Consider the following 12,274-nt stretch of genomic DNA (forward strand, 5'->3'; position numbering starts at 1 on the left):
TAGAGACCCTACATAACCTCCCATAGAAAGGAGGAAAGAACCGATCAAAACGTGAGGAATTTGACTGATCATAAGGTTTTTAAGTGGTAATCAACAAGTCGAGTTTTTATTTAAAGGAGCAATATGCAACTCTGACACTCAGTGTTTAAAAGTGGTACTGCAGTCCACAATCAAAACATTTAAGAGAGATTGCTCCACCCACTCCGAGAGTTGAGGAGCACGCAGGTTCCATGCAGAAGATAAACCGATGCCCGAGCCGGCTAGTGCTCAAAGCAGTCCAGTTGATTTTATAATTTAAAGTACAATGGTGAGTAAGGAATCCACCGATTGTGATTAACCTCAGCGCACCATGATACACACTCTCTGAGCAGAGGCATTCATGTCCAATAAACCACTACAATAAAGGACAGGTAAGAAGGTGGACTCCACTAGTTTCTACTGTTAAGACAACATGTGTTGCAGCCCGAGAACAGAGACAGAAGCTGCAGCATGTTATCCACAGTCTAATCACTGAACACTAACCGTGGAAACAGGCTTCAGTCTCAGGCCGGGACATGAAATGTAATTTGTCTCAGCGTAAGAAGAGAAGAGCAGCTAAGCCCCGCTGCTCGGTTGCTTCCCAACAATCGGCAGAATCATCGTTCATGCAGACCTTCAACCAACCAGCACTTAACATCAATTTAACAAATGAAAGACCCTCAGTTATCCCCCCCATGTTTTTAGTAAAGGAGGCCATCCCCCTCCTCTGTGATTGGACCAGACCGCAAAACAAACGTTGGTCTGTTTGGAGCCGCAGTCTGTAAATCTGTGCTGCTTGAGGATGCAGGTCTGTAACCTGTGAACTTCAGTTTGACTTGTTTCAAAGTCTCAGTGTGTGAGTGCAGAGGGAGGACCAAAACACACAAGAGTCTCGATTAGAAGCCATGAAGTACACAGAGCAAGCAGTGAACACTAAAACATTTGGCCTCACTCAGAGGTTTCACAACTAAATGACTTCTATTCGCTTACAAAATCAACTTATTTTGAGCCTTGTCATCTTTGGTATGTATCTGATGTCCTGCTCACTGGGCCGAGGTTCAGTGTTTTGCTTGATGACACTTTGACATAAAAAAAAGCTGCTGTAGGTTATGCTCACATTTTTAGCCTCCTGATCAATTTTATATTTAACTAGAGAGACTATCGTATGAATCACCGTCAGTGTCTCCAAAGGTCATCGATAAAGTCTTGCCGATGTAGTTTAAGTTCCTTAGAATGTCATCAATAAGGAGAACTTGAATTTTATCAAGTTATATTGTACCTATATGTCAGCTCATATAGTTAAAAACATTTTCATTTTGAATCTATAACAGTCTAAAGGGTTTATGGGATGGTCAATCTTGGACTAGACAAACACATCCTTCAGGGTTACAATTAAACACTCAAAGGACATGATGACTATCTTATCTCTGGAGGATGTGGCACATCTTAACATTCAAACTTTTTTTTATGGGATCCCGGAGAACCGAATTCAATCGAGCAGGTTTATTTCCTCAAACTAAAGTCACCTTGTCCCCCACTGACTCTTAAAATAAGAGGATATCAGCATAGATAAACTGGAGATAACAAAACTATTAAAAAGATATAATTAAGATAAAAGATGATCATCACGGGGGTGTTTGTGTGTCTGCTGACAAGAGAGAAGACGACAAAGGAAAGGCAATATAAAGATGGTGCAATCTGAGTCAACATTAACTATTGATCCAACACAACACGCGGCTGTGGTTCAGTGGTAGAGTTGGAGGTGTTTCAACCAGAAGGTCGAGGTTTTGATCCCCAGCTCCTGTTGCCACATGTCCGATAAGTCCTCGTGCAAGATACTTAACCCCAAATTGCTCCCGCTGCTTTGTCGGCAGTGTATGAATGGATGAGTTAATACTGATGGACTCTTTACTCAGCAGCCTCTACCATCAGTGTATGAATGTGTAGGTGTGACCTGCAGTGTAAAAGCACTTTGAGTAGTCGGAAGACTAGAAAGTCCATTTACATTTTAGAGTCAGAAATCGGGGAAAGAGACAGAGTGGGAAATAACATGCAGGAAAAGAGCCAAAGGTCAGGTCGGATTTGAACCCGGGGTCGCCCACTCAGAAGACATGGGGCACGCACACTCACCACTACACTTCCGACAAAAGCGCTACACAAGCTCAACTCCAATCATCGAGTCTCAGAGTTTACTGTAACTCTTGTTTGGCGTCATCGTAGAAATGAGAGACTGCTTCTTCAGCAGTTCTTAAATTACAAATATTTGAAATATGTCAAGAGTTTGTGGGAAGATGTTTGAGTCCCAAAAATGAAGGCAGCGTTTCACAGCATCCAAACACACTGTTGGCATTCATCCTGAGACAGAGATAAGAATGCCAACTCCAGCTTCTCCAAAACAAACACATCCTTCTCTTCCCCTTAGTGTCTGAGCCTCGTCTGTCAGTCTATGACCAGGAACTGTTTCATAACATCATCAGAAAATTACATCAACATTGTCTGCAAATACAACCAAAGCAATCAAACTTCACGAACCAGGAAGAACTGACTTGTTATTTTGACATGCTCCAACAGTAACTTAACACTTTTAAGATAGCTGGAAGAAATCAGTTTCCTCTTTAGAAGAACTGAAACAATGTTCAAACTTCAAATGCTGAAAAAGTTGCACGAACAAAAGCAGCAAAACAGCAGTTCTTTCCACTCTAAAACACAAACTCAATAGAAAGAGATACTTTTGGAGCGCCAGCAGCGTAGTGGTGAATGCACGTGCCCCATGTACGGAGGCTGTGGTCCTCCAGGTGGGCGGCCAGGGTTCGAAACTGACCTGACCCGTGGCTCCTTTCCTGCATCTCATTCCCCACTCTCTCTCTCTTTCTGACTCTAAATGGTAAATGGACTTGAGCTTGTAAAGCGCCTTTCTAGTCATGCGACTACTTAAAGCACTTTTACACCACAGGTCACACCTACACATTCACACACTGATGGTAGAGGCTGCTGAGTAAAGAGAGTCCATCAGAAGTAACTAATCTCATTCATATGTCGCTGATGAAGCAGCAGGAGCAACTTGGGGTTAAGTGTCTTACCCAAAGACACATCGGACATATTGCTGCAGGAGCTGGGGATCAAACCCTCGACCTTCCTATTGAGATACGACCGACTCTACCAACTGAGCCACAGCAGCCCTGGACGGAAACCCTATCAACTGTCCTAACTCTAAAATAAATGCACAAGAAGCTCAAACCTTTAAATAAAAAAAAGAGATATGTTAGAAATTAAGCCAAAAATCACTTTAAGTGATTAAGTGTTTAAGTGTTAACTTCAAGTAAAATAACTTAATCAGCTGGAGAATAACCCTTGAGGGGTATCTTATCTTATTTTCCATGATGGAATGCAGATAAATTAGAGGTGTTAGGATAATTTTACTAATTAAGAAAGTAGAGATGGGTTTAACTGTTAAAGTTATGTTTGAGTTATTCAGTTACCATATGAACTTAATGAACAGCAATCTCTGATACATGAACGAAGGAAGGAATGAGTAAGGGCATCCCATCACATACCAAAGTATTAACCTCCCTACAGTCTTTGTTTGTACAGACAGCTGTACTCTTTGTGCTTTTAATGTCTTTGCAAATCTCTATAAAAATGTGTTGAGTTGCATGGAGATAAAACTCAGGACAGGACACTGCTGAAAAATAAATAATGTTGTTCCTGTCCTGCTGTCTGCATGCTTCTCCTTTGTCATCATACATCTCAACAATCTGCAAGGTGTCAGCATGCTGATACCAGCACTTCGTTGTAACACAGCTTCAAAGAAACAAGTATGGTTAAGACCCTTGGTTTCCTTGTCATCATAAAAGTCAAAATATAATCTACAGTTACATAACACACTAACAGGACTGAGAGTTAAGGCTTCTTATGATCGCTGTAACTTCTTTACATAAACAGCATCATCAAAAAGTTACAGTCACTTTCCCTGAGATGATGAATCACCAAGATTCAAACATGCTGGTGTCTTTATTTTTCATCCCAACATGTCAAATCAAATATCTCAAAGTTCCTGATAAGTCTGGAAAGACAATCACTTGTTGTTCCTTTTAGTCCTCCTGATATCTCACATGTGACTGCAACCAGTAAATTAACCATAAACTGAGGGCCGTTTCCTGCAACACTATACGTGACTTACAGATCACATCTTCAATAAAAAAAGTAAACACAGTGTCATCTCACGTTTGTTATGATGTGTCTACATCGTAAACATCAGCTCTGACACAAAGGCTGTAAAGCTGTTCCAATATTCTGCAGGACTCAACGAGAAATAAGGAAACGCTATTTGTTGAAGGGTTGAGTGGGCTGGCACCGGAATATGCAGACGCGTTATATGAACACGAATCCAGAGCAATAAAGAGAGACTACATCTTCAACTAAAACTTTATAAACACATTATATGTTTAGAAAAGCAGGAAAAGAATCCTTGAAGAGATTCCTGGCATCTCAACTCCGGGGAATTTATTGCCGGGTAGGAACCACCCACGAGATGTTAATGAGACTTCCCAGTACTTAGTGTGTGTGTGTGCGTGTGTGTGTGTGTGTGTGTGTGTGTATTAAGGGCGCGTTCAGTGTGTGGGCTGCAACTCTTACCATGGAGAGCAGAGTCTGGGTCTGCTGGAGGAGCGGCTCAGGCAGCAGAGAGATGTGCACACACTCGGGGATCGTCACCGTGCCGCCGTCCAGGTCTGCAATGATCACATCCAACTACACACACGCACACACACACACAGACACACACACAGACACACACACAGACACACACACAACACACTTTTCATGTCTGCGTTTGAGGCTGTTGATAAAAAGTCCAGTGGTAAGATGATGAAGTCATCTCCATCAACAGCTTCTCATTTCACCAAATGTACACACATCCACATCTCACTGCAGAGAGATGGAAAAGTTGCCCAAACGACGACCTCTGACCCCTGATGTCTGCTTGTACTACAGTACTTAAAGTATCTGACGGTCACATGAGACGTTCAGGGCTCCACGATGGTCAGATATCACCAACAGTAGCTCCATTACACTCTCATCAGGCTTTAATAAGACAGCAGCAAATGAGTATCTTTGATCTCTTACTTCTCAACAGTAATTATTTGTCATGTACGTCGGAGTAATTTACGTTGGCAGGGTTTTGTAAAGGGTATGGTATCAGAATGTCCAGACACAGGCGGGTAGCAGCTGGCAGTTTATTAAAGAACACATGAACCGTCACTTAATGGGTCAGTGAGATTTGATATGAAACTCAGATCAATGTCACAGATTCTGAGAAGTTTCTCAGGAAATAACAGTGACGTTTGGCCTCTTCTGTCTGATTTAGAAAGCTGTTCTGTTCCCCTTTAGGATCCAGTCCTTTAAGCTCGACAACAAAAGCTTGCAGAACTTACATTTCCCTTTTTTAATTATCTGGCATTTCTTTCTTCCACCTGATGAAATTGCGCAGCAGGTGAGACAGCCGATCTATCTCCAACTCACAGGGTGGTCTCATGCTTTTTTAAGAGTCATTTCTAAGCCCCCTTTTGAGGAGTGATCGTGTCTCTATCTGATCGTCTCTCGCATCAGAACCTCTGCACTATCACCGCTCTTTGTTTTACACAAACACACAACAGTATTGTTACATCAGTCGTGTTACAGTAACAACAACTCACCAGTTCTTGCGTCTCTGATCGAAAGAACGAATTAACACCGATGATGAAGGGGGTGGGGGTGCTCAGGACCTCGAGGAGTTTTCCTGGCAGGATGGGAACGTACGTGAAGCTGAAAGGGACAAAAAGTGGACAAAGATTTAGCACAACAATGACTAGCCTCCTTTACTCTGTTTTACCCATTTTTAGATTTAAAAAAACACCCATAGAAAGATTTAAAGGCTTTATTTGTGATTTTTCACAAGTATATCCTCTGAAAATAACTCTGTGAGTCATGACTGTCTACAATGAGTGTAACACCCGAGTCCCACTGTCTGTGATGTTTTCAGAGTTTTCAGAGTCCTATCTTCACTTTGTTTACATTGCCGGGACGGCTGGCTGACTCCTCCCCTCACGTATAAAAGTTGTTTAATTGAGGGACTAGAGAAAAGAAGAATAACATACTGTACTCACTGCTTAACTGTGTTTCTAGATCACGCTCATTGCAGGTAAATTTACATGCAGTGTGAAGATACCAGCATAATAAAGATCGCTAGCATTAGCATGCTAACACAACAATGCAGTTGTTTTGGTTTCATGCTGGTGCTCAAGGGCGACATCTGCTGGATCCAAAAATCTCATAAAGTCTTTGAGACTGAGAGAAAGCCCACCTGTATTTGAGGGGGAACATGATGGACAGCAGACCCCGACATGCGTCTGTGAGTCTCTGGTAGCTGCTGGACAGGAACAGGATCTTGTGTTCAGTCAGGGCGGCACAGAACAGACACAACACGTTGATGATACCTGATGGGGAAAAGGGCAGAAACAAGACATCACAAGAGAGTCCAGGACAGTCGCATCATGTCTTATGGTAGAGATGTAAGGAAGTTGTCAAGGATTCATTTATTTCATTGTTTAGATGCATAAAAACTCAGAATTTGATTTTCTACTTCTACATATTTTGCGTCTTTAAGAATAAACCTCAAACATGAATGTGCACCAGAGGAGGGTAAAACTTAAAGACGCACGCTGTCTCGCTTCATGCTGGCATATTTATTTGATCATACAACGTTTCGCTCTAACCGACCGAGAATTATCAATTCTTCTCCCTGCTCATTTACAAACATGGCTGTGATCAAATTGTGAATTTTCTGTGAAGGGTTGTGTGTATCGCCATGTGCGAAACAGAGGTGTATGACAAAATAAGTAAACATTGATTTATCAAAATTTAAATATATATATATTTAATAATTTAACTATTATTAAAGAAGACATTAAAAGGTTAAGACGTGTAAGTGGTGTTGTATTTTTCTTTATGTTACATTTTTTTTTTTAAGTAAAAATTACAATTATAGAATAGAAATCTCTCTTAAAATAAAGAAACACAGGTGGGAGATTTCACACATTTAGATGTAGAGTCGTATTGTTATGATTTCTCGTACCGAGCTGTCTGAAGAGCTGGGCCACACTGGTGCCACTGACAGGTAGCGAATCATCGATGGGAGTCTGGATGACTTGCCGGTCGCCAGCGCCTAACGTTATCGTCCTCTATAAGATTAAAAAGAGAAAAGGAGAGAAAAGACGGATTTTAGAGGAGGTGAGACAAAGGGAGAACACATGCTCGTTTCTCAGATAATCAGGGTCTGAGAGCGTGCGAGAATCTCGGTCGTGCGTGATCGTCAGTGGCAGAGTGATGGAGAGAGACATCCCAGAAGCTTAGCAGGTACATGACAAAATCAAACACAAGCCATTCCAGCTGATCAGAACGAACGGAGCTTAGCGGGACTCCATGCCAACGACCTTAAAGAAAACAAAGACCAGCGATAACATATCAAAGAGAGAGAAACCCCGCGGACACAGCAGGTGTGGGAGATTTTTCCACTGCGGCCCGACGTATGCACAAAAAGAGATTTATCTGCTATCTGATGAATCATTCAGGACAGTGAAGCGTGACCTCAGCTTCACCTTTAAAGACATTACATTATTTACTACTTCACTATAATAACTATTAACTACAGTATGTTGTGTAACTACGTCCACAATCACAGACTGATTTTGTAAAAACTGTCGGTCTGCAGAAAGAAGACAAAGCTGATAAATATGGATTTATGTTTGGAAATATAAATCATCAGAGGGCGAGCAGCGCTCAAACAGCACAGCGAAGGATCAGAGGAACATCCTGTTGAAGAGGCTTGTTTGTACAATTAGCATTCAGTTGTGTTTTTTTAAATCAGACACACAAATGACTTTATCCGAGACTTTTTCACTCACGCAACAAATGATCTTAAATAAGTCTGAATCACTGGTTGTCTAAATAATCCACCGCACACTGGAAATGACTTCACTGTGCCTTTATGGTGAGCGAGCATCTCGTTACTTTCAGTGTGCAGAGGATTATTCATTCACTTACTCAGTACTTTTACTTCAAATGAATAGATGTCACATATCAGGTAATGCTTTTCAAGTTTAGCCCTCTATTCACATTCCCATCAGCTGTTAAAAAACAGTTTTATAATCACAATTTTGTGCTGTTACGAAAGATTAAAAAAACCTCAAGACAAACGCAGTTGTTTAACATCTGGACTATTTTTAGAAACACCTGAGGTCTTTTTAATCTCGCCTGAGGACTTCGGTACACATGTTTTTCGGTCCTTTCATACTTGAAAGGGTTTCACATTGTCAGAGTCAGGGATGCTGTGTGCATCAGGCAGCAGCAGCAAAGTGAAGCATTGTTTTCATGCTCTCTACAGCAGCAGCAGCAGCAACAGCCAGCTTCAGCGACCATATGAGAGATGTTAGCAACTCAACACTGTGATCCAACATCTGATGCATCTTCGTCTCTGGGTGTTCACAGACTGTCGGCTGCACTATGACCTTGCTCGAGTGATAAACTAACTCAAAGTGGGTGACATTTAAAGCAAGAATGTGCGAAATTAAGTATATCCTGTGTAAATGTGTCTCTGAGTCATGACTGTCTACAATGAGTGAGAAGCTCAAGTCCCGCTGGCTGTGTTGTTGTCAGAGCCGTGTTTACATGGACTGGATGGCTGACTCCTCCCCTTCTGTATAAAAGCTGTTTTAGTCAAGAACTAGAGAGAAGAAGAACATACTCACTGATTATTTGGATGTCATGTCAAGCGTTTTAAGATCACAATCATTCTGTGTAAATTAACATGCAGTGAGAAGCTACAAGCTAACTAAAGAGCGCTAACATTAGCCTGCTAACACAACAATGCAGGAAACAGGTGATTGCAGCTCGAGACAAAGATAAGTTTATCCCCTGCTTGTGCTGAACTCTTTCGAAGTAACACGAATGGAAGGGGTTAGATGTGTGTTGCAGGAGGAGAGCGCAGGCTTCAGAATAGCAGAGGTGTCGCAGTTTGTTTTGGTTTCATACTGGAGCTTCCTACTGGATCAAAAAGTTGCACATTCTTACTTTAAAGTGACGCTTCTTTAACTTTTGGATTTGTGACTGCATGGAGGAAAATGAAAAGGCTTGTGTTGGATTTGTACTAAATATGCAACAAATGATCAGATGCTGGTCACGTATTGAGTCTGTTTTGAAGCGTTTTGATTGGTTCCCGGGTCACATAGCTGAGCGTGGATTAGCTGAAGGAAATCAGTGGAGAAAAGGAAGCTGACAATTCAGAGCTGATTGGTTGTTGTGCGAGGGGAGAATGAAGTCAGGCTGTCGTACCAAACTCTCCTCTCTCTCCTCCTGGCCCGGCTACACAACCACCCAGCAGAGACACACACAAAAACACACACACACACATACACCCCGCAGGATAAGATAGAGGTTAGAAACAACAGGAGGGAAAGACGGGCACACAATGCCCACACCTGACAACAAAATGACAGTGATGTTTCAGCACGCTGGGGAAGGTAGGGTTCCCAAATGATAACATGATGAACTGTAAGATGAAGGCTGTGGATAAACAAAGGATGAGCAGACACAAATGTGAAAAACAAAGTACGAGCATCATTTAGCAGAACAATAACAGAAACAGATGATTGATGATGTCACTAACAGAGAGTGCAGCCAAGGCACAAACAACTGGACATGTATCTGTCATATATCATGACAATAATCACAGAATCAAAAGAGAATCTGCCGTCTGTGGATGTCACGAAAATGTGAAGGGTGACAGGTCAAATCACCGCCCAGAAGGACAGACAGGTTTTTTTGTTATTTAAATAAATAAATAAATTGTAGCTGTTTGGCAGAGAAGATTTGGCAAGTTTTTCATGGGCGCAACCCACAAACTCAGCTCTGCTGCTTATCCCACAAATGCATGTTCCTTACAAATGTGGCACCATTTAAAATGAAAGTAAACAGGCTCTCCAACGGTATTAAATGTATTGCCAAGAATCATTGTTACAACAAAGAAATAATCTACCAAACACACATTTCCTTACATTTTGTGCGATGTTTATATACCATCAAGAGCTAGGGATACCACCCACCAGACTCCGCGCCACCTATACAGGCAAGGTCTTTAGTTTCACAGCACACACCCTCACAAAGAGCCTGTCCTCAGACATGAGCAATTCTTCATCTTTGGACTCATTCTCGAGACTTCTCAAACACTATCTGTTCTCCGCAGCCTACACCCTCTCTTTACCCTGCTTCTCCACCCGTCTCCCATCCTTTCGCTACCTGTCTTAGTTTCATTTTGTTTTTTTGTCTGGTCTCTCCACCATGTAGAGCATCCTTGGGTCCCTTGAAAGGCGCTTCATGAATTTATGGCGCTATTATTATTATTATTATTATTATTGTAAGATCACTGTTTGTCTCAAACACATTCTCAGAGGGTATAGAGGATAAGTTTCATCCTGCACAATCACAGCTGTTCTTCTGTCCATCACATTGGCTCTATGAATTTTCATTGGTTTGAACTGAATCTGAATCCAGTCCGGCTTTTCTGATCGTTTAGAACCGTTACAGTTACTCAAACTGATACTGGAAACACTGGAGTTCCTGTTACAGAATCACGCTTTCAACCTCAAACTCTCTGACACGCTGTGTTGGTAAGAGGCGAAGAGGAAAAGAGAACTTCACAGACTGCGTGAGAACAAACGCGTGTCTCGTCATGTGAGTAATAAAAAAAATAACTGCCAGGAGAACAACTTGCTCAACGTTCAGGGTGTACCTCGACATCTGTACCGTTAATGTCACCTGGCGGAGGTGACTGAAAGTGTGACTGAGTGTGTCGAGAAACAGGGACTAGAATCCCCTCTGTCACAAAAGTTTATTTAAGGACAGATAAAAGCATGTTCCTGCAACAGCTCAATCATTAATGATAGGAGGAGGAGAGATCATCCTTTCTGCAAACAGAAACATCCACCCACACACACACACACAGGTAATAGGTCAGGGTCATGTAGAGATTCTTTGGGTTGCTCAAGGGGATTTTACTGGAACGGATGCAAAAAGCCCCTTCTCTGTGTTAACTATGTTCTTCCTAAGCACAAGGCCATCATGCAGCTCCACTTCAGTAATCCTTCATCTGTCACATTAGGCCAACAACCCGCCGATCACCCCAAGCTAGGGTTGTGTAAACTACTCAGACAAATAAGTGAAGTTTTGTAACATCCTGCAGGTCGACCTGTTCCTGTCAGACACTTCTAGTATATACAGTGGGTACGGAAAGTATTCAGACCCCTTTACATGTTTCACTCTTTGTTTCATTGCAGCCATTTGCTAAAATCAAAAAAGTTCATTTTATTTCTCATTAATGTACACTCAGCACCCCATCTTGACAGAAAAAAAACAGAAATGTAGACATTTTTGCAAATTTAAAAAAAAAGAAAAACTGAAATATCACATGAGATGGTTCTGCTCCTTCATTGGAGTCCAGCTGTGTTTAATTAAACTGATTGGACTTGATTAGGAAAGGCACACACCTGTCTATATAAGACCTTACAGCTCACAGTGCACGTCACAGCAAATGAGAATCATGAGGTCGAAGGAACTGCCCAAGGAGCTCAGAGACAGAATTGTGGCAAGGCACAGATCTGGCCAAGGTTACAAAAGAATTTCTGCAGCACTCAAGGTTCCTAAGAGCACAGTGGCCTCCGTAATCCTTAAATGGAAGAAGTTTGGGACGACCAGAACTCTTCCTAGACCTGGCCGTCCAGCCAAACTGAGCAATCGTGGGAGAAGAGCCTTGGTGAGAGAGGTAAAGAAGAACCCAAAGATCACTGTGGCTGAGCTCCAGAGATGCAGTAGGGAGATGGGAGAAAGTTCCACAAAGTCAACTATCACTGCAGCCCTCCACCAGTCAGGGCTTTATGGCAGAGTGGCCCGACGGAAGCCTCTCCTCAGTGCAAGACATATGAAAGCCTGCATAGAGTTTGCCAAAAAACACATGAAGGACTCCCAGACTATGAGAAGATTCTCTGGTCTGATGAGACCAAGATTGAACTTTTTGGCTTTAATTCTAAGCGGTATGTGTGGAGAAAACCAGGCACTGCTCATCACCTGCCCAATACAATCCCAACAGTGAAACATGGTGGTGGCAGCATCATGCTATGGGGGTGTTTTTCAGCTGCAGGGACAGGACGACTGGTTGCAATTGAAGGAA

The 12,274-nt window shown here is 42.2% G+C and overlaps 1 protein-coding gene across 4 annotated transcripts in view; it reads right to left on the reverse strand.

The window, feature by feature from the left end:
* sbf1 (SET binding factor 1) overlaps positions 1–12,274 on the reverse strand; it is a 68,665-nt gene that overhangs the window by 24,037 nt on the left and 32,354 nt on the right. For 3 of the 4 annotated variants that reach the window (XM_020647141.3, XM_020647140.3, XM_020647138.3), the window contains 5 exons: positions 9,385–9,414; positions 7,130–7,235; positions 6,359–6,491; positions 5,712–5,820; positions 4,654–4,767 (listed from right to left, as the gene is read on the reverse strand). In XM_020647141.3, coding sequence (XP_020502797.2) covers positions 4,654–4,767; positions 5,712–5,820; positions 6,359–6,491; positions 7,130–7,235; positions 9,385–9,414 — 492 coding nt within the window. The remainder of the gene's footprint in view (positions 1–4,653; positions 4,768–5,711; positions 5,821–6,358; positions 6,492–7,129; positions 7,236–9,384; positions 9,415–12,274) is intronic. The other variant, XM_020647142.3, reaches the window with a different exon arrangement.

This window comes from Labrus bergylta, chromosome 23 (assembly GCF_963930695.1).
Source record: "Labrus bergylta chromosome 23, fLabBer1.1, whole genome shotgun sequence".
Taxonomy (NCBI): domain Eukaryota; kingdom Metazoa; phylum Chordata; class Actinopteri; order Labriformes; family Labridae; genus Labrus; species Labrus bergylta.